The 23,045-nt window shown below is 38.1% G+C and overlaps 1 protein-coding gene and 1 long non-coding RNA gene across 2 annotated transcripts; one reads left to right on the plus strand and one right to left on the minus strand.

Moving 5' to 3' along the window:
• Positions 1–32: 32 nt before the first annotated feature.
• LOC131697826 (uncharacterized) lies at positions 33–6,089 on the minus strand. Its single transcript, XR_009307492.1, has 3 exons — positions 6,014–6,089; positions 4,967–5,029; positions 33–2,091 (listed from the first exon to the last, which is right to left on the minus strand). It is a non-coding gene; the product is annotated as an uncharacterized LOC131697826 (long non-coding RNA).
• Positions 6,090–9,849: 3,760 nt separating this feature from the next.
• LOC117412047 (probable G-protein coupled receptor 174) lies at positions 9,850–19,984 on the plus strand. Its single transcript, XM_034020011.3, has 2 exons — positions 9,850–9,988; positions 17,835–19,984. Exon 2 carries the CDS (start codon positions 18,279–18,281, stop codon positions 19,281–19,283), a length of 1,005 nt encoding a protein of 334 aa, XP_033875902.3. The 5' UTR covers positions 9,850–9,988; positions 17,835–18,278; the 3' UTR covers positions 19,284–19,984.
• Positions 19,985–23,045: the final 3,061 nt, after the last annotated feature.

The raw sequence follows: 23,045 nt of genomic DNA on the forward strand, positions 1-23,045 counted from the left end.
GAACCAGTCTTTAAAGAATAAAATAAAGGTATTGGAAAGTATGATTCAAAGGAGTAAATAAAACAAGTTATTTATTTAAGTACTTCTTATAGTGCTGGTGTAAAATATTATTTCTGTCTGAGAAACATCTGTGCTTATGACCTCAGTCTGCCAGTGTTGAATATGTATAAACTTCTTACCAGAGGTCACCACAGAATCACATGACAGGGGAAAATAGAAAGAGGTACAGTACCAGCAGAAGAGCTTTATCCCCTGGTGTGCAAGGGAACATTAATCCAACCAGGCTGTTCATTCACTAATGCAATCTATAGTCAGCTATACATCCCCCACTGTTGCAAGTTTAGATGAATACATGGGTTAACAGATATCTGAATGCATGTGCTCCCCTCTATTGGTATCTCTAAGAAATAGTTTTACCATCGCTGGAAACACATTGGGAATGCATTCAGGAAATCACTTGCTGGTTTTATATAGTTGTATCTCTCTTTGGCCTTAAATTAGAATGCACAATGCACAAGCATAACATGGAGCCAGCTCCACACAAAACAGAGATATTTATCAAATAAGAGTTGATTAGATACAGCGGACTACAAATTGAAACATAATACATCTCCTTCAATAAAATCAGATTGCACTTTTTTCACAGAGAAATGAGTTAATGTCGTATCACATTGTGAAATCTCTACAGGCTTCTTGCATGTGGTAAAGTGATGTTAAGTTTTCTTAAAGGCACAGTATTAATTCCGTCTCTAACTTGTTCTTTTGGACTGAACCCTTTTTTTTTCTACGACAATCACCTACAAAACACACCCAAACACAATTTCTAGCAATACTTGAATCTTGTGTTTTCTAGGCCTGCAGGAACACAAACGTGTCTTAGCAAATTATCACAAAATGCACTGCAGGTTCAGTGAGTTCTTTTTTTGCAACATAAAGTCTGACTGAGATTACCACCAAGATATGTTTCCTAACCTGATGTCTTTCAACACAGAAGGAATCAAGTCTTACCAGTGACCACAAAAAAAAAAGTTCCTCATTTATTTTGAGATCTCTGGTTATACGGTAAGTTCCAGCTGTATATATCTATTATGTGAAATGCAATTTCAATGTTCAGTTTAATTATGATCGTCCACTTTGATATGAAGCAGACAATATTCATGTGTTAATTAAAGTAATGAAACCACACCTTAAAATTGAAACTGAAACTCCAGAGGCGTAGGCCCATGTTTCAGTACTGCCTGGTGATTCACTTTGCTTCTGTGAGCTGTTACAATGCAACATGCAGCTTGCTCTGACAGAAACAGCTGAAACAGAAGCAACTCAGTGACCTGAGAAATGTAAGAGGGGTCTCTCTGTAAAAAAAAAAAACTGGTAACAACAGCCAGACTGCTGTTTAAGGGCTGTGATTATTGAAATATATTTTTGTTTACGACTGTAAGTCGCCCTAGATAAGAGTGTCTGCTAAAAAAATAAATAATAATAATAATAATAATAATAATAATAATAATAATAATAATAATAATAATAAACATGGATAATACATACAGTAATTGTACCATTAGGAATTCACAATTCAAAATCATGATTCACTTTTTTCTTTTTCTTTTTGATCAATTTTTGTATTCATTTTAAACAGATAACAACAAACACCACTAAATGTAACTAACAAAAAAAAAGCTAAAAAGGGGAAGACCTAAAATATATCCTCAAATTCACCCAGTATTAATTCAGGAATGGCTACACATTCCTCTACAACAATGTAAACCCCTTGTCATGTTGAATCAATACCATTCTCGCTGAGCAAAATATGAACAAATGGGCACCAGAACTACTAGGGGAGAAAATCAATAACCATGGACAGATTGGATGACAGATTCAAGATGACTACAAGGTGTTTATGGGGTGACCATTCCTCAATAACTATCATCTCAAATTCCAGGGAAATCTGGTCTTCAGAATGGCCCATCACTTGAATGTTGATACTCAACACCTCCATCTGGTGGAGCTGTTAGGTCACTGCATGAGTTTTCTTGATCGTATTATTGTGGAGTGTGGGTTCTGAGATGACACGTCCTCCATCCATCTGGAAAACTGAGAGGAAAACACATTTCACAGAGTTTTAATAGATCTGATGTGTGATACATTTTCACATTTTTCATGTGGCGATATGTGGTCTCGTAGCACTAGTGCTATACAGTAGACAGCACTGTTAGTACGTGCTGGTTCTGGCGTACTGCGTACACTGAATAGGGGACCAAGTAGTCCGAGTTACTGTGGGTACTTCCATGGCGTGTACAATGTGTGTGTTCCTACCTTTTAACAAACTGCTTTAAAACTTACACCCACTTTTCTTAACTCTGCTACACAACACTAACCGTACTGTTGCATTTAAGTAAAATGCATATGTCTGCTTTTTCAATAAATTATCTCATAATGAACCGACAACTTTCATACATGCACAAGGGTTGTTTGTATAGTATATTTAATATATTTAGAGTACACAGGGACAGAAGGGAAACAACACATACCTGTGAAGCCAGCTACCAAAATAGGTATCTCTCAAACCCCAAGTTAATTTGTCGTGTAAATGACATTCCTGGCTTCTGTTACATATGTTACACTTAGTCAGGATTCGGCCAATCACCGACAAACAATTTCGCGATTTGAGCACAAATTATCAAATAACGAAATTAAAGGTCATTTCTGTCTTCGAGCAAATTATTTTGGTCAAATTGCCAAATGGAAAATGCCAAACAAGAAACGAACACGCCGCTTTCTTCGGTCTTTGAGTAAAGCGAAATGTGCTTTTAGCAAATGCAGTTCCCGAACACGCTTTGAAGATGCGCGGCTTCATTTCTTGCAAGTGCAACAAGTTTTGTCAAACAAAGACCTACTTCTGTGTTCATGAGGGCGTTCAGTGCAATTCTAAATACCACAGCAGCAAGCCTTGCAAAAACAAATACAAATATAGGAATTTCTATGTTGCTAAATCTAAATTGTGATTTTTTTTTAAAGTGTGCTCTAATATGGTTTATTTTTATGTATCGAATTTGATTGAACAACTTTAATTTTACCTGCCGGTTATTATTTAAACAATCAAAACAGTGTTTTAAAATGAGGCTCAGTAGCCCACTGGAGCTCTCATTATGGACTTTTGAAAATGTTAATTTACCAAAGTTGTAATCGTCAACAATAAAAATTTTTTTAAAAAAAAATAAAAATTAAGGTGGTGTTCTTGTTGTCAAAAAGAGTCTCTGTCTTTATCCCACAGGCGCGGCACTGTGGCGCTGATCGGGTCTGCAAAACATGTTTTCTAAAAAGTGGTACAGTTCACCACTTTCTATGATTATGAGAATATTAAACGTTTAATAAGTACACTTCTTTATTTCGCTTAAAAAACAGTAATTACACACGTGGTTTTATATTTGATTGTGCAGTTTAAATATGAATAAAACTTAATTTTTTAATTGTGTTATCCTTTTTCCTCTAACACTCTATTTTCTAAATAACAAGGCGAGAACGGACGTCAGTTCAAACTCGCTTGAAGTTTAATATTTTATTTAAAAGTTTGTATTTCACGTGATGCCCATTTTTAACACTTCGTAATGAACTGCTCTTCGCAGATTGAGCAGCAATTTGTTCGGGAACTGTGTATTCTCAAAGCACATTTCGCAATTTGATTACACGACTTTACTCAACGACCGAAGAAGCTTCGTTCTTTGCTTGTTTGGTATTTTCCATTTTTCAAGTTGAGCAAAATAATTTGCTCAAAGACCGAAATAACCTTTCATTTCGTTCAATGAGTTAAATCTGGAGTGGTATGGCCCTGCAGGAATGTCTACCTCTACCCTGTACCTCTTACAGTACGGCAGGTGACTCTAAATGTGTATATTCCTCATGAGACTGACAGTCAGACTGTACAGCTACAGAACTATTGTCAATGCCCATATTTGTAATTCAGGGAATCCCCTTACTATTTCGTGGGGAATCCCGTTCGATTCAAGTGAACCTGCTTTACCTGTGTTTTAATGTTGTGTAACACTGCGGTTCTATTAGAAATATCAATAATTTTAACAATGGTCTTCTGTGAAGATATGTCGACAGGAGCCCTTTAATAAGGAGGTAGGTTAAAACGTTTCTTGTTTTGCTTCTGAAAGTATTTTGGAGAACGTGCATGTTTCAGTTTAGCTCACTGTGTTATAGTTCACACTTTGTGTCTCTGATCTGTTGAATGAAGGTTATGATTAATACGGTATGTCTTCTATTTAATGCAAGTAGCAGCTATTGCCCTCTAGTGGATGTTGCTGCTCAATTGGGCTCATTCGGGTGCTCATGAACTGTACGTTAGCCTATACTGTATAACACCAAGGGCGTAGGTTTGGTTTGAACATTGGTGGGGACACAAATTTTTAGGGGGGTGGAGTCGCGGTCGCTAGGGGGGTTCAGGGGCGTGACCCCCCGGGAAGACATTTTTTAGAAGACAGCTGTTAAATGGTCACTTCTGGTGGCTTAAAATGAATGAATCGAGGATAATCTGATTGACATGAAGTTGGCTGGTATACACTTAAAACACTATGATAAAGTGGCACTCCTGGAAGCTGGTTTGACATCCCTGCTATAGAATTACTAATAACCTGAATTATAACCTATCCCAGCCTTACTGTAAGCTACCATTACCCCTACCACTACAAGCATGAGCACATGCACGCTCACGTGCTCTGCCTGCCTCTCCTGTGTCTGTGCTGCTGCTCGTACCTGGGTGCATTGCTTCATTCAGCTGATAAAATAATAAATTAATGCATGCCATATAGAGAGAAAATATATGGCTATGCTAACTTTATTTGCTGAGTATTACTATACAGCATTAGCCTACTATCATATCACAATGTGCCTCAAACAATAATATATCTCAAAACTGAGTCTAACACTTTCACTTTTATTATCACTAAGCCATTACAGACCTCACCTGCGACCCTGTTGCTCCACCTGCCTCTGTACTGCTTTTACCAGGTTGCACTGCTTCACTCGCCTGATAAAATGATAAATTGATGCATGCTGTTTAGAGAGAAAGTATGACTCTGCTAACGTCATTAGTAAATTATTTTTACATTTGCTATGAGAATCAGTATCAATTGTGTTTATTACTTTAATAACATCTTCCTACTTACACTTTGACTTTTTGTAAAAAAAACTTCCTTATGTCCATCTTTATTTTTTTGGCTGCCATTATGCTTTAGTCACCTAAAGCCAAATTGAAGTGATTCGCTAACGTTAGTTGGTTGACGATATCAAAACATGCTCACGCACACTGACACTCTCTCTCTCTCTCTCACACACACACACACAATGATTAGCTATGAAAAGCTAGCTAGCCACCAGGCTCGTGGGGTTAGCAGCTAGCAATGGGTCGCTAAAGTAATAAACCTACTTACCTACCCAATAGGTAGGTAGGTAGGTTTATTCTCTAACTATGTTGCTGATGAGCTGACAATACCTTCAGCCGCGGTACCTGACTTTCATTCAGTCAGTGGCTCACACTCATCAGACTGACCGGCAAGCAGCAGCTTCAGATGAGCGTCTTTACAGAGTCCATCTTAAGCCAGCGGGTCTCAACCTTTTTTACTCACGCCCCACTGAAATTTATTTTTATATCTCCTCCCCCCGGTTAATTTGACTTTTTAATATATATTTTTTTTATGACTACCTATATAATATAGAGCGTTTACCTAGCCGCCTGGATAGTCACACTGTCCATTCAATCAAATATATGTTCGTGTTCGCTTTTTACAGACACGATACAAAAATATCAAACAAGGAGTAAGTTAGTTACAAAGGGAGGAAGGAGGAGGATTGAAATAATGTGACGACGCATTAACCAACAAACACAAACTAAATATTGAATTTAACTGAGTACATTTGTTCTTATTTTTTAAAATAAATGTGAAAAATGTGGCACAATATACACCGTTTAAGATTGACTAGAATGTTCCTTATTTTAAACCCGGAGAATCACCTTTAACTCCCGAGTCCTTGTTCACTTTCGTGCCTCAATAAAAACAGAACACTCTGCTTGGTCGCTGACGTCACCCGCGCACTGAGTCCGTGTTACAGTGATGCATTATGGAATTTGTAGTTCTCTTGTCTGCTGATTACACCCCAAAACCCCACCAAACACCTACAAATCCCAGGTTGAGAACATACTACCTAAGCCAATCAAATTAGCGTTTTTTTTTTTGTTTGTTTTTTGGAGGCGGGAGGAGCAACGAGGGGATCTTGAGAGAGTTAACCCTTTGTGGAGCGGATAAAATAACATGACAAAAGAAGTTTCAGATTTATAAAAATTATCGGTAGGGACAATTCAACGGTCCCTTGACATTGGTAGGGACATGTCCCTACCGTCCCTAGCTAAATCTACGCCGGTGTATAACACATTCATTATTATTATTATTATTTATTTCTTAGCAGACGCCAGTGCGATTTACAATTGTTACAAGATATCACATTATTTTTACATACAATTACATTATTTTTTACACGTTATTTTTACATACAATTACCCATTTATACAGTTGTTTTTTTACTGGAGCAATCTAGGTAAAGTACCTTGCTCAAGGGTACAGCAGCAGTGTCACCCACCAGGGATTGAACCCACAACCCTCTGGTCAAGTGTCCAGAGCCCTAACCACTACTCCGGATACTGCAAATTCTGCCCCTGGTCCTGTTTTTTAAACTACTTTTTGGGGATGTTGTAATGATTGGCATCACAGTCCAAACCGCAAACAATATGTTTCAAAGATGAAAGTCTTGCCATTCAACTAAAGAGCAATCTCTGTAGTGAATAGGCAAGTACAGGCTGATGTCAGTGTCATTAACGCATCATCTGCTAGGAGGAGATTCATTACAATATGTGCCCTTATAAAAAAAAAAAAATGCTATACAAATCTATAGCTATTTATAGAAATCTACAGACAATTAAAGAAAGGTACCATCTGTTTTAAAGATCTGCAGATATATCTACAGAGGAAAATGTTACAGTTTTTCTTTAGTAATCAAGTATTTGCTCTGAAGTAATCATAGGACTTATCCAACCAGTGTTACCATACCTGACTGGGCTTTGCCATGCTTTTAATATGCTATTCTTTGCAATTCAATCTATACTGCAGTACTGTACACGGTTTGGCCACTTGTGTCCACTTGATTGGATTGAGCATCACCCTGAATCTGAGATGCAAAACAAATTGATCATATGGTTTGACATGTGATCCCTGCAGTGCAATAAAGCTGTCGTAGTTCACTTAGTCATGGCTACTCTGGTACCCTAATGCCAATGGTTCTTTAAAGGCAATAATGCACCAATCAGCCATGCCAGAATTGTGCACGTGTAGGTTTGAGGATCAGGAAAAAAGACTTCAGGCATCTTTAGGCATATTTGGTCCAGGTCCTAATAAAATGAATCTAGGTATATGAGGGTTAATAAGATACATTAGGAACTAGGCTGAGACCAGAGACTAGTCACAGTTCATTGAACCCGGTTTCTCTCCAAGCTCTTTAAATTTGTTTACAAAGTCACAGGAACGGCAATGTTGGATACCAAGGGAATGGTGTGGTTTGGACTTTATTATTGAAGTGAGTTCACAGGCAGGGCCATTTTCTTCCTTGAGACACTGGTATTGAAGCCAAATATTGCTATCTGTTTGTGTTGTCTTGCCAATACCACAGTCCCAACAGGGACTCCCCAAGTTAAATAAATACATACACAAGCTACCAAACTGTATTAGAAAGGTTAAGGACACTCTTGTCCCAAAAGCTCAATTTTAAACAATAGTTCATATTGAATAAACAAATGTTTAGTTCAAACATATTTTGTGTTATTTTAGTTTTGAATTCTTTTTAACAATTGTAATCCTGTGTGACAGGTTCACAGGCATATCACTGCACAGTTCTAAAGACAGATTTATAAGCAGAACAGTTATGCAGGCATAGGGTAGGGCTGACAGAGAGATAGTCAGGTACAGTAGAAAGGACAAGGCCGGCACACTGACAGGCAGGCAGGCAGAATGATCAACAGACAGCTACACAGCAAGTCAGGCACAGAATGTGGTTTTAAAGCGCTTCTATTTTAAGGAAGGAAATTTGAAAAAGCCCCCGAAGTTTCCCATAGTGACTCAAAAGCACTCACACCAAGGTTTACACAGCCACTGCCCACACCCTAGTGATAATATCTATATATCTATATCTGTATATATATATATATATATATATATATATATATATATATATATATATATAACATAATAATAATAATAATAATTTGGATGTTCTATAATTAGTACATGTTAACAAAGCTAACATAATTTTAGCACATTTTGGTAAGAAAATATTACTAGTTAATGAGTAAGTAATACCTTGTGTATACGGTATCTCCTATCCTTATAAAAGTTTGGATGTAGTTTGGACGAGAGAAGCACAAATCACGTAGTTTGGTTGAGATGACAAAAACAAAGATTTTTTTCAGTTCTTATTTAATGATTTTAAATCCTGGAGGTCCGGATCAGTACACCCTGACGTATGTTCTCTGCACAGAATGACATGTACTGGAATTTTCAGAAATCCTTAACAGTGATTGGTTGAGTACTCCTGCGTGATTTATTATAAATCAAAGACACGGGGCCAAATACGAAGATTCATATTTTTATTAAAACTAAACGTCAGGTAAAGTAGCTAAGGGTAGACTGAGCGTTCATAGGAAAGCGAAGAATAAAATATGAAACATGATAGAAGATTGAGAGGCAAAGGTGTCTTGGTACACTGCAGAAAAGCAAAAAATATATAAGCCTACATATCATAGGTAAAGACTATGAAACCTATTGATGGCCAACTACAGCTTATTAGATAACACTCTATACACATGTGTCTTATTTAGAATTCATTTATTTAGTTTGCTGGGTTTTTGTTTGGCTACCAGGACCCTTATTGGCGTTACAGGAACTGCATATCCTCTTACTTGGCAGAAATGCAGTAGTAAAGCAGTTTTGGGTCCAGGACACTCCATCCTATTCTTTGTTTATTTCAATTTCTCATGACTCTTCATTGTTTCTGAAAAGCTCTGAAGGGCGTTTTAGATGGCAGGCCTTGCATTAGGACCCACTGTTTCCTGGACTCAGCTGGACCCTGAGCTACAGATCACAACCTTCAGAAAGACACATTCCTGCCAGCTGTACAGATTGGACCATGTCGTGCAGAAAATGAGACTCAGCTATATTTAAACTGGAGGCTTAGATTTAGAGAGAGGCTAAACATCCATGTAGTAAGTGCTTGTAGGTACCTGTACTTGGATTGTGAGGAACCCGGCTCTAGGGTTACTTCACATATCAGATGTGGCCTATGGACAACAGGTTGGTTACCTCTGATTCCAGTTTCACTCACAGAACAGCAGATATTTCATACAGGGCTGTCAAAAGGTGCTCGAAGGCCTTTGGATATATATTCACAACAGCATAAATTATTTCATGAGAAAGGGTAAACACAACCAGAGCAATTTAACATTACCCTAACCCCTTAAACAAACCCCGGCTGCCCATGGTGACCCTACCCCCGATTGACAGTTTTATGGCAAGTTTGTCATTTTATTTGAATAAGTCTGTCATAAAAACAAATCATCATTGGAAAGATCCCCTTGACCAGAAAGACAAAATGAAATCAAAACTCTGTTAAGACATTTGTTCTGCTGGAGATTTGCATAACCACAGCCAGGGAAAGGAAATGCACAAAGAGATCTAACTGATTTTATGATTTGGTCTCTTTCTCTTCAACCCACAGTTCAAACAGTATTGGTTCACTAAAGCATGTGCACAGGCTGATGTCACGTCACTCGCGGTTTCTTTAGAGAAGGAAGCCAGCATGCAATCAAAAAGGGAGGAGATAACTTTATAGTGCCAGTTTGGGTTTGGTTTTCTTGACTGACTGAGGTGGTACCAGCTGAGAAAAGGTAAGGGTTTCTTTAACCTTGAGAAGGTGACTGTCTTATGAAGTGCTTACAATCCTGACTTTCATATGGGAGGGCTCAAATACTTTTCAAAAGAGTCATTTCTCTTATGAATACATGTGTGACTTTCATTTCCCACAGCACCAGAGAAAGAATGCTGTATAAACTCTGTGTTTGTCTGTTAGAAATAATATCTCTGGGTAAAACATAAGGGGTACTCCATTCAGGCTTGAAAGTCAGTTTCTAGTTTAACCCAGTTATCGATAGTCTCTTGATGTTGTAGGCGATGTTAGCATGGTTCCTGGAACTGAAGTAATAACGATGAATCAGTAGGTGACATTTCATACTTCAATGCTTCTTCACTTTTAGCGTGTAGTTTTCCCCTGTTACATCAAAGCGCATTTGTTTGAGTTTGAATCTTGCAGTTCATTATCTCAACAACATGAAGAAGTACTTATAAATATGAGATACTGGCAGTAAATGTTTGCAAGCAATAATATAATTGGGTCAGATTTACTTAGTGTTTGTTTTTCACTTGTTAAAATAACTGTGAAAAACAAACTAGAATTACAACAGAGCATCAATGTATTTGAGGAGATATTATGGATTTTTATGTTTGATTAGTTTTATCTACAATGTGCTTTTCCTTTCAGAAAGACAATGATAAACACACTAGTATAGTAAAAAGTTAGATAAATGGCAACAATTAAATGGCAAAAAATGACCACAAAACCTGTCAATACAGTAGACATTTAAATATATAACAGACCCAGGCAAAGTAAAAGTATTTGAAAATTAGACCAAAAAGCAACAAAAGGGGATTTTATTGTATTTTGTATGCTAATGTTTCTTTTTAATATTTATACTTTTTGTATTTTAGAGGGTGTTAGAATTTTAGGGAATGTCCAGTTGGTATTAGGACTAAAACTATTAAAAAATAAACCATCTTAAAGGGGTCCCCGAGTGGCTCACCTTGTAAAAGTACTGCCTCATGTTGTGCATGGTGAATCATACAGTGCAAGTTCGCGTCTTGGCTGTGTGAAGTGGCCGGTCTTCGATGGGGATTCTGAAGGGAGTGTTGCATTGGCTCTAGCGCTCCCATGGGTTAGGGAGGCAAAACTGGCAAGGACTGTTTCTCATCGCGATGCAGTAAACACTGCTGGACAGGCACCTGCAGGGCTGGCCTTTGCCCTCCAGAGGTCGGTAGCTCTCTGACATCGCTGACAGTTCCATGGGTGTCAAAGAGAAAGCTGGCTCAGCCGTGGGATCAGAGGACGCCCGCTGAACCTTCAGTGTGGGGAATTGCTGCGGTGAGAGGGAAAAAATAATTGGACATTCCAAAATAATTGGGCACACTAAATTGAAAAAATATATAACATATAAAATAAATAAATAAACCATCTTATGAGAATGTCAATATCTTAATAACACCTTAAATCCCTTAAGGTTTATTAGTTTGCTTTATGAATGGCCTATTTGGAATACAGATGTAGGGCCGTATTGTTTCTTTTCTTTTTTTTTTTTATAAATTTTGAATTGCCAATTATTTTTCTCCCCAATTTGCAATGTCCAATTATTTTTTATTTCAACCCGGCTGACCGCTGCTACCCCCGCGCTGACTCGGGAGGAATGAAGACGGACACACGCGTCCTCCAAAACGTGTGCCGTCAGCAGTCCGCTTCTTTTCACTCTGTGGGCCCGCCATGCAGCCACCTCGGACCTACAGGAAGACAACGCAGCTCCGGGTAGCTTACAGGCAGACCCGCAGGCGCCCGTTCAGTCTACAGGGGTCGCTGGTACGCGGTGAGCCAAGGACACCTTGGCCGACCTAGACCCTCCCCACCGGGGCTGCGCTCGGCCAATTGTGCGGCGCCCCCTGGGAACTCCCGTCCACGGTCGGCAAGTGGAATAGCCTGGACCCGAACCAGCGACCTCCAGGCTATATATAGGAAGCATCCTGCACTCCACATGGAGTGCCTTTACCGGATGCGCCACTCGGGAGTTTACAGTTTGTGACGTTTTGACACAAGGAAAAGCTTAGTAAATCTGATTCACTCCTTTGTAAGTATACAGACATATCAGTCAAAGATATCAATGAGGGCCATGTTCCCTTGTTTGGACGTAAGAATGCTTCGGACTGTAGGGGAAAGGGTCTCACTGATCTCCAGAGTGTCAAACAAGAGCCAGAACAAACATTTCTGTGGAGTGGGAGGCGCAGATCTGATTCTAGTCCGTGTTTCTATGCCACATTTCTTTTACATCTCATCACATTTTACTGTAGTATAGCAAGCATTATATCATGCTTTTCGACCAATCATGTAGTAGAATATATGTGGTTTACCAGAGCAATACCCCAAAACGTACTGTTATCAAGCAATAACGGCACTTGAATGACGTCACTGTCCTAATTCCCTTTTCTAATCAAGAGAGCATGTTGCTTTGCATGGCCCTCTGACAGTGAGTAAGAAATGTTACATAGAAAGAACAAACTGGCAAATCGTACTCCCCGTAACAACACTATTACCGTACAAACAAACCTAAACTAAAAGCTACTGGGCAAACTCATTACAAATACGGGAACTTCTGGCTCGTTTCATCCATCTTCACTTTTCTATTTCTTTGGATTGCACTTGCCAGTCGTCATGATATCTGAGCAGAATACATGCAAAATAGGCCGTGTATATTATAGCATTGAGTGAAAACTGGGATTGTTAATACAGCCATGGGAAAACAGTCCAAAGTATTGTTAAGCATGGTATTGGAGGAGATAACTAGTTTGCAAAGAGCAGGCTGTTATATCTTGGAATAATGTTTACATTGTCCACTGTAAACAACTGTCAGTGGCCACAAAAAGAGACCTCTCCTAATGTTGGTTAGGCAGAGAGATGCGGAGGAAGGAGAAAAAATGAAGACAAGAAAAACCTATTCAGAAAAAAAGACAATAAAAAGTTTCAAGTTGCTTAATTAAAATAGCAATAAGAACAAACTGTAACTACCAAAACTCTTTAAAGGGTACCGCACAGAGTAGGCAGTACAGTACAGGTGAGCTACTGCAGGTGCAAAGAAGTGTATTCTTCAGAACCAGAGTTTTGAAATCCCTCTATTAAAATCTCCTGATCTAAGTCAACATTTAGATCAAAGTTTACTTCCATTATTTTGTGAATATTGTTTTAAATGATACACAATTTTCTTCGCAATAGAATGTAGTTGCGTTGCAGTATGTGCCTAGCTTATTTGTATGTTAAATTACAGTTATAGCACTGTTGGACTGCAGGCCACATGCATTTTCCTAATTTGTCACACTTTCATGGCAGTTTTATTTTAATGTGGGTGCCAAAACTCCTCCGATACTCCTACATTTTGTATTGAAGCAGATAGAAGAATTTTGACACAATATAATATACAGCAGTTCTTCAAAGTTACAAATAAAAGCTAAGAATAGAAGTCATTCGCAGTTGTTTATAATAATGACTGATGCCAAAATCTAAGTGCATTATTGTCCTAACTCTGTAACCCACAGAACTACAGCCTACATATGTTTTATTATACCCTAATGAACAAAATGACGTTGAACTTCAGTGTAAAACCCACAGCTGCCTGACAAATCCCAGAAACAGCCTGTGACGTTTTAATAACCACTGTTTTTGCACTTCTTTTTAAAGTACAATAATAGAGTCTATAGTTCTTCTTCTGAGATATGTGAAAATCTTTCAGTGGTGAAATAATTCAAATAGGACATTTGGTAAGTCTGGAAGCACGTGTTGTGATTTCACTGCTGGGCTATGTGGACTGTTGACAACTTAATTCAGCGGAATCATGTGACACTGTGACCTTTCAACTATCCAAAACCCTGGGCCAATAGAGTTAAACAAGGTCACAGTCTCACATTATTTAGGATCAGGAAGCACAAACACATGGTTAAATAACATCAACGGTATCTATAAAGTTTAGCCCAATAATTAAAAAACAGACATAATCTAAATGAAAATGCATTAATCTTTAATTTAATCTCTTAGCAGAATGGCCCAGTTACCTCTTTTTTTATCCAGTATGGTTCTACGTTTACTCAGTTTTAATACTGGGGGAAATCCACTGTGTGAGAACATGCCAGCTATTCTTGAGAAGTGTTCCTCTAGCCTGTTTAGTTCAACTATCCTTATGTTTGATATGTAAAGTATTAGTTTATACATGATATAATGTCTATTAGAGGCTTGTAAACAATGTGCAGTATTCATTTCTGAAGAAAGTGATATCATCCAAGTAATATGGAAAATGACTGAAACCTTTGTCATTGTTTGTCATTGCAACGTGTGCTCTGGGGGGGGGGGGGGGGGGGGGTAGGGGAGTTCTGGAAATTCTTGTTTAACATCTGACAACCAGCAGGTTATCTGTCTATAGAGAGAGAGCAAGGTGCCAAGCCAACATACCTGGGAGCACAAAAAAATGAAAGTGCTTGTGAAACTTCACGAAAAGTCAAACTGCTTTTTGTTTGCCACCATTTAAACTTGCAGTCATTAAAAAAAAAATAATAATAGAAAAAAAAAACACCACTCTCCTGACAGGATGTTTCTCGCTTTCAAGCTGTATGCTGAAGTTAACGCTTGCTACAGCTTTAGTTGTTTCTCAAGTTACAAAGATCAAAGTTGGCTGCAACGCTTCTCAGTACATGCTGAGGTATATCCATCCTGAATGCAGTTTCATTAAATAATTACTCGTAGCAGAGCAGTTTAAGCACAATACATCTGAAATGCTATTGTGCTGCTAAACTGATATATATCAGCATGTTGCTGAAATAAAACCAAAAGTATAATGAACCTGGTTACTTTGTGATCTGTCCCCTGTGAATTTGTACCAGCGCTTACAAAAAAATGAATGACACTCATTTGAAAGAAACTACTTCAAAGCAAGGGAAACGCCACTCTTGAACATAGTAAGAGTACAGAACCATTGGGTTGGGTTCATTGTGGAATGACCTTATTAATTAAAGTAAGGATGAGGGTCATGGATAGGATTGGGCCATTTTAAATATCCATCATGAATCTTAATCCAATGGGGTCACATTTCTACTTGGGATCCTAGCATTTACAAACCGCTGTCGGAATTATCAGTGAATGTTGCAACAGAATCTATAAATCAGCTGCTATCAGTTAGATAAGTTTAACACTCTGGGGCGGATTTTGAAAATGAAGTGCACATTTGAAATTCACACTGTCACCAAAGCTTAGTAAAATGGACCCAGCAAGTCTTCCATTAGGAAACTGCTGCTAATCTAACCATGTGTGTCAAAATGTTACTCTGGGTGGGGGAGGTGATACCATCAGATTGCAAAACTAGAAATAGACTTCTCTGTTGAGCAGACTGCACTGTAAATATGCGTGCATGTGTACTGTACTGTAAATTTAGAATAGAGGAAGCTATGTTGTGGGGAGGGGAGATGCAAGAGGAAGAAAAACAAAGCTGACATACAGAAACTCAATTATAACACAGTGTAAGTCTATGAAAAGTCAAACACTCTTATACAAGAACAAAGGCTACAGAAATGATTTTATTGGAAAAGGCAGTTACTGCTGTGTGTTTTAAAGAGGTGTATTAGCTAATAGCCTTTAGAATACAGTTCTTCCCTCTTATTAGCATAACAGCTTTTGAGCTTTTGTTCAAATGCAAATATCTTAGTTGTTCATTTTCACTTTGACTCTGGTGCAGTCCATGTATCTTGGCAGCGCACTGTGAATTGACTTCCTGTGCAGCAGTTATTAGGATATATGAATGTGGGGTTATTATACCTGATGCACAGGAAGTGAATCTATAACATGGTAGCAGAAAAAAAGGCAGCAGAACAATCTGCTTTCTGAGAGGTAATAAAATGTGTAAAAGCATATTTAACAGGTTACAATAAGTTATTCAGTTAATGGAGACAATTGTCCAGAAATGTATTAAGCAGATGATGTAAAGAATTCTTACAGGAAATGTAAAACTGTCTGGGTCCTCAGTTTATTCAGTGCATACTTGTGTTTTATCCATTGAGGCCATCTAAAAAAATTATTCGTTATGTTGAGATCATGAGATCTCAGGATCAAAATGATGCCAATTGTTTCCAATTGGGTAGAATTGAACAATGTAGCCTATTTTATAGCTGGTAAAGTTGTCACTGCCAGACTTATTTTGCTGGGTTGAAATGCCAGTGATAAAAGCTTGTACATCCACCCATTGTGCTGCCTAGGAGTAACCCTTTATGATAAGACAAAACTGTGTTTCAGTATGTTGTAACCGCAATTCAACCTACTTCAGTCTGGAATGACTGTGTCAGTGGTATTGCCAGTAAACACATCCAGTCCTAATGTAGGTTTGAAAAGCTGTAGGTATTTTTGGTAAAGTCACTTAGAGTTTGCTGGTGAACTGTTTCCTGCGTAGTCAAGGTTATCGCCAGGTCATTGTAGCGCCCAGGTTGAGAGCTCAAAAACATACAAAACATGAAACCAATATTTGAGAACCTGAAATATTGAACGTTCAGTTTTCTTCTGAGAACGCTGCCTTTATCTACTGGCAAGGCACAGTATCTTCCAGAGTATGTCAACTACAAGCCTTTATTAGAGAAAAAGAATAATGTTCTTGATACCGTGTTTTGGTGAGTGGTTTTCAATTATCCTTACAGCATTTCACAAGGAAAGTAAAAACATTTATTGGTGAACGCTTCCATCAGTCTGCAATTGTAAAGATTCCCATAAGGAAATGAGATGCAAATCTTTCTGGTGAAACAGAATACAAGATGCCTCCTTTAGCTGACCTGAGTGCTCCGGCTGGAAACAATATATCTTCTGACCCACTTGGGTTTCAGATCATTAAAATATCTTTCAAATCTTATACTCAGAGTTACAGGGGGTTAACGTGGGTTTAAATACCTGACGAAATTACTGGGCTGTCCGGTGATGAAACAGTACAATTACAAGCTAATGGTATAGATAAATCACATTAGCTACATTTTATTTATTGCCACCTTTTGAAATACTTCATGTAAAATTATTTGACAAACATTTAGACTAGAAGTCTTTATTAGTGTCTTACACAAGAACGAAAACAGACCCGCTGAAGAATTGCTTGCCAGAGTCTGTCGAAGGGCAAAAATGTAGTTTATCTGTCGGCTGTCTGGTTTATTTAAACCAAATTCACGTCCTGGGGAATAGGAAACTATTACTAAAGATTTGCACTCCTTTGATCCACAAGTTTCAGTATTAGCTATGGTTCCACCAAGGCAGGCAGAGCTTACTCAATTAAACTCTATCAATCACCTCTCTGATATGTGGGGGGGTGTGTGTAAGAGTGGCGGTAAGATAACCTACAGCTGCTGCCAGCTCCAGTCTAGTGCCACAGCGTGAAAAAGCTAAACTGTTCAGGGAGGATTCCACGCTCTGCAAACAATAATTAAACTGGAAGAAATAACTGCAGAGTGTAGTCAGACTGTACAGCAGTGTTAATAATTAAAACATGTTAACTTCAGTTGTTCCATTCCCAAGTGGCTAGAACTGCATTGCATTTATAGTTATACTAAATACTACAGTTACAGTTACAATTACTACTGAACACATTTTTAATGCAATTGCAGCTGCACTGCAGGATAAGAGCCTTAATAACATTCAGGTTTATGTTGTTACCACAATGCATTGAATGTAGAAATGCACTGTTTGCAGTTAAACTTCACTCTGCTGTTAGCCATTTATTGTTCATTCATTTTAGCAGTTAGTTCAGAGGTTAGTGTAAAATGTCATTAGCGGTGTTATAGCTCCAGTCCAGTGTTGCTGTGCCTTGCTTAATGCTTGTGATTCTTATGGTCTCTCTGCTTGGTATTTTCCAGGAATCAGCGCTTGGAGAAGACAGCAAAAACAACCCCCTCCTCCTACACATGTTTGGCTTTGCAAAGGGAGTGTGCTAGTTCTAACTGACAGCATTAGCACTGTGAGTGCAGAGGACAAGGCTGGACATTCTCACTATGCATGTACAGAGAAGCAAGACAGGGCCCAGAGAATGGAAGGAGCACTGGAACAGCCTTTGATAACCTTTTTCCAACAAACTGATTCATTTTTGGTTTGGAATTACAGATCACAGAACAGGACAGGGAAGCTTCCCTTGCTGGATTGTTTATTAACTTTTCACAATCTCCCCGAATGGGGACATTCAAAAAGGGGATTTTATTAACGCTTTAGGAATCTTTGATTGTGGAATAAATTGGAAACGACTGTGCATACGGATTGCTCTGGACAAACTTGTGAATAGATCGCTGGGATTTTGTTAGCAGAAAATGAACAACGATACTTGCGAATCGAATTCTCCCAAGGATTACATCCATTTCATCTACGCGGTCACGTACACTGTGATCCTGGTGCCTGGGCTGATTGGTAACGTGCTGGCACTTTGGGTGTTCTATGCTTATGTTAAGGAGACTAAGAAAGCTGTGATCTTCATGATGAACCTGGCCATCGCGGACCTGACCCAGGTGCTTACCCTGCCACTTCGGATATACTACTACCTGAGCCACTCCTGGCCTTTCGGAGAGTTCCTCTGCATGTTTTGCTTCTACCTAAAGTATGTCAACATGTATGCCAGCATCTTCTTCCTTGCCTGCATCAGCGTTCGGCGATGTATGTTTATCATCTACCCGCTGAGGTACAGTGGCACCAAGGGCAGGTTTGACGTTTACCTCTGCATCGGGGGCTGGGTTTTTGTCTTCTTGTCCTGCCTGCCTTTTCCTATGCTGAGGCAAAGCTCAAACAACTCCACCTCCTTCAACCAGTGCTTCGCAGATCTCCCAATGATGAAGGTCAATGTGGCGACAGGAGTGACCATGATGACCCTGGCCGAACTGATGGGCTTTGTGCTCCCGCTCATGGTGGTCCTCACCTGCTCCTGGAAGACAGCCATTTGCCTGCGCGAGAAGAACTATGTGCTGCAGGACAGCGGCGAGAAGCGCAAGGCCTTCAAGATGGTGCTCACGTGCGCCATTGTTTTCCTGGTGTGCTTTGCTCCGTACCACATCAGCTTCCCCTTCCACTTCCTGGCGGTGTCGAACGCAGTGTCCACCTGCAGCGTGAAGATGGCCATCCTCAAGTTGCACCCTGTCACCCTGTGCCTGGCCAGTCTGAACTGTTGCCTGGACCCTATTATGTACTACTTTACCACGGACGAGTTCAAGAGGAGGCTGTCCTGGCAGGATCTGCCAGAGACTTTTCACCTTTATAGAAAGTCGTCTTGTTCAGTGGCTACTGTGGAGATGCCCTTATATGAAGTAACTAATGACAATCTGTAAAATAGTTCAGTATACTGAGATTAAATATTCAACTCAATTAAAAAAAAAAAACAAGTCTGAGACTGTCCTGCCTCAGTGCTCAAGTTGTTTTTAACCTTATACTACATTTTGTCTAGCACACTGGGCATTTAATTAGATGGTCCAAATTGGGGCAATCGCAATGAAGTATAGCATATTTTATACTCAGCCAACTTAAGCTTCACTATCTATTGCCCTGTAAAAACACATGCATAAACACACATTGCTTTTTCTATGGCCTTGCATCTATGCTTCCTTTTGTTGACTATTTTTTTTTCAACAACCAATGAAACTGCCAATGAAAATTAGTTTATTTCTCTATTGTATCAATAGGTATACTATCAATCCCAGAGTGAAAACCAGAAAATGTACTTTTTTTTTGTTGCAGTTCAGTTCAGTATATAGGACTGCTAATTCTACCCTTATACATCTGTTATTTTAATCTGTTGTTCTTTTTTCAAATGCATATTTTTTATACAAGTGTATTAGCTGGGAGGAAAAAAATGCAATAAGAATAAAACTGCGGGCAGCTAACATTTTTTTTCTTTAAATATATTAAGGAATTATTTAAATGAAGGAACTTTTGTCTGTGAATTTTGAAGAAATTATTTGGTTTAAATGTTAACTGTCTAGAACTAAAGTACTTATTTTTGTGGATGGCATGCTTTTAAACAGATTTACCCCCCCCCCCCCCCCCCCCCATTATCTCAGCATAACAATATAGAAATAAGAGTCCCATTGCATTGCAGTTTGGTCTACTCGAGATTTCCTTATAGTATCACATTAGTTAATGTAGACAAACCACTGAGGTCAGATATTACCAATTAAGCTCACAATAAATCTTGGAGTGGCTCAAACCGTCATTCAACAGGATTGTAGGTGGATCCCTGTCCTCTAAAGCAATGTCTTTGTTTTTCTTTCCACTACTTGCCAGAACTGTAACTCTGCTCTACACATAAACACAAAGCTTTGAGAAAGTGCACCAGGCCAGTACAGACAGCAACCTTTACACTGACAACCATGCTGGAATGCACTTTTTGGAAACGTTTTGCTTAACGTTTTTTTGGAAACGTATGTTTCCTTAACTGATGTGCATTATAAAGAAAATAACAAGATAGCCATTTCAGAAGGCAGAAGACAAACAAGTAGCAGAGAAGAACTAGACATCTACAAAACTTGCACAAGTTGCGTTATTTTACCTAATCTTATGCAATTATGTCAACAAAAATATTACTTTTTTTTTTTTATTGTTAGGGAAGCACAGAAACCCTATCATGACTTAAATGACCTTCCCTTTACGTTATTTTTAACTGCAGTGTACATTTCTAACAATATATTTCCATAAATAATATCTATCTTATGTGCCATTTCAGCATGCCTCTTCAAGGTAACATGAAGCTTAAATAGACATTTAATTAATTGGAAAAGCAGCGGTTGGTAATGGAGAACTGCTTTTTTTTAAGTAAAAAAAAAAAAAGAACCTCAAGCCCCAGAAACTTTCTTGCTTAATATCATAATCAATTGTTGCGTTTTCTATGATTTGCAGAAAATGACGTTCATTAATACCTTTCATATAATAAAGCATTCAAGTAATCAATTACACATTTACCATTCCTTTAACAGCCTACTTATACAAAGCCACTATAAAATACATCTGTTGTAAGTCACTTGTAGTCCATATGACTTAAATCCAACCCAGTATCCAAAGAGCTGTGTGCAGCCCTTGAGCTGCATCTGTGAAGTAGTTTTTCTTTGTGAGGTATAGCATGTCATATTGTGTATCAGACATAGCACCCTACTACAGGAGCACCCCACAGCGTTTATTTAACAGGTTTTTAATTTATATTTAAACACTGTAAATATATGTCTGTCTGTGATGTTAAGGTTTATGATTCCTATAACCGTTAAAAAAATATATATTAATAAAAAAAAAAAAAAAAAAAAAAAGCTTTATTTGATGTGGCTTGTATTTCTTTTTCTGTCTATTAATATTTTGGATAGTTCATATTTTGTAAATATTGTCTGGCATTTGTTTAATGATTAGATAAAATAAAACACCTTTGTCCATTTAAGGCTAGATTTTGGTAGGCAGTAGCGCTCTGGGGTGCAGTTATCTCGCTGTGCAAGTTCCAGTGGAAACCAGTGGAGGCGTTTCTCACATTTGGTATCAAAAGAAACGATCTGATCTAATCCTCTAACTGCAGCGACAACAAATTTCAGCTGAAACCAATGAAGATGTTTTTTTTTTTTTAAACAAAGCAAGGGCTGTATTTTATTCTGTTAAGCATCCTGTTATTCATTAAGCAATCGCAGAACCACGAAGTACAATAGTTCTTTAATGCCAGAAATGTGTTCCTGACATGCTTCTGATCTATTTTTTAAGACTATATATTGTGAGGTAAAACTTTATCAAAAAATGCATGCTGGATATTTAAATAGGGAGATTAGAAACTTGTGTAATTCATTTTCTGATCCGAACCAACTGTGAAACCAGCCTAAGCTAAATTCCTACATGTATCCCCTGCAGATAAGCCTGCTTGCACTTTAAGAAAAGTCCAGTTAAACATATAGATTTGTCTTTCCTCCATGCTGACAGAATGCAGCAGGTGCAGAAAAAATGGCCAGAAACTAGCAAAAATGTATCTTGTGCTGAGGGAGCCCAGGGAAGAATATTTTACATCTTTGAGTACTAAATTTACCTATTGTGTTATATTGTACAGTCTTTTAATGTTTAAAACAAAATGTAATTTAAAAAAACAAATAATAGCAGGCAGCAGCTAATTGTTTAAACCCAAGAAGACATCAAACTTCTTACTCTGTGTCTTGAGTTTGGGGAAAGATATAGTAATCTGTATTATCTCGGAATTAAGTGACGTCATTTATGTCTCAATTGTTAAGTTTAAAAGAATTAAAAGCAGGCCAAAAAAAAAAAAAGCTGACTAACATGAGCTTACCAGTTAAGGGGGCAGAGAGGCAACATTTTGAATATTTTTCTACTCAACTTTGTTTGATTTTACAAGCATGCAAGTTAAAACTTCCTGCTTTGATTGAAATTCAGACATTACTTTATCATCTGTTTCAGTTTCACTGCGACTACATAGAGTATAAACTGAACTACAACAGGACGTGTTGCTTCATCAAGTTTCTCACCATTAAATCCTACATTAACACTCAAGAGAAAACATTTCAAAATATACAAAAGCACATCTTTAAGTAGAGAACACTCTGCATTGAATCTGGTTTCAGTTACTAAAGATGTTGAATTGTATGGCTGCTACTCATAGGGACTGGTTAAATCACCACAGGATATAACACCTCTTGCCCAAAGTAAGCACTTGATAAAAAGCCTTGACAGTGTACGTGATCAAATCAGAATGTTGCAACAATGTCCTGTATTGTATCTAGAAGTAAGAATTAAAAAAAATATTGTTCTGTAACTTTCTGGAAAGTGAGTCACTGAAGCTGCAACGTATAAGGCTCAAGCGACTTACAATCGTAAGCAAATACATTTCAAGTGTTACAATACAAGTAATACAATAACAGCAAGAAATACAATAACTTTTGTTCAAGTGTGACAAACCACAGCAGATAATAGTGATAGTTACATCAGGATATGATTAAATAGTGATAGTTACATCAGGATATGATTAAATACAAAATACTACAGGTTAAACACTTGGCAGATTACAGTATTCTGAAGTACAGGATTAAATGCAGTAAAATAGGGGGAAGATAAGAGCAAAA

The sequence above is a fragment of the Acipenser ruthenus genome, chromosome 16 (genome assembly GCF_902713425.1).
Source record: "Acipenser ruthenus chromosome 16, fAciRut3.2 maternal haplotype, whole genome shotgun sequence".
NCBI lineage: Eukaryota > Metazoa > Chordata > Actinopteri > Acipenseriformes > Acipenseridae > Acipenser > Acipenser ruthenus.

Excerpts from the sequence above, each read along its gene's own strand:
- LOC117412047 (XM_034020011.3), top strand. The coding sequence starts at position 18,279 with ATGAACAACGATACTTGCGAATCGAATTCTCCCAAGGATTACATCCAT.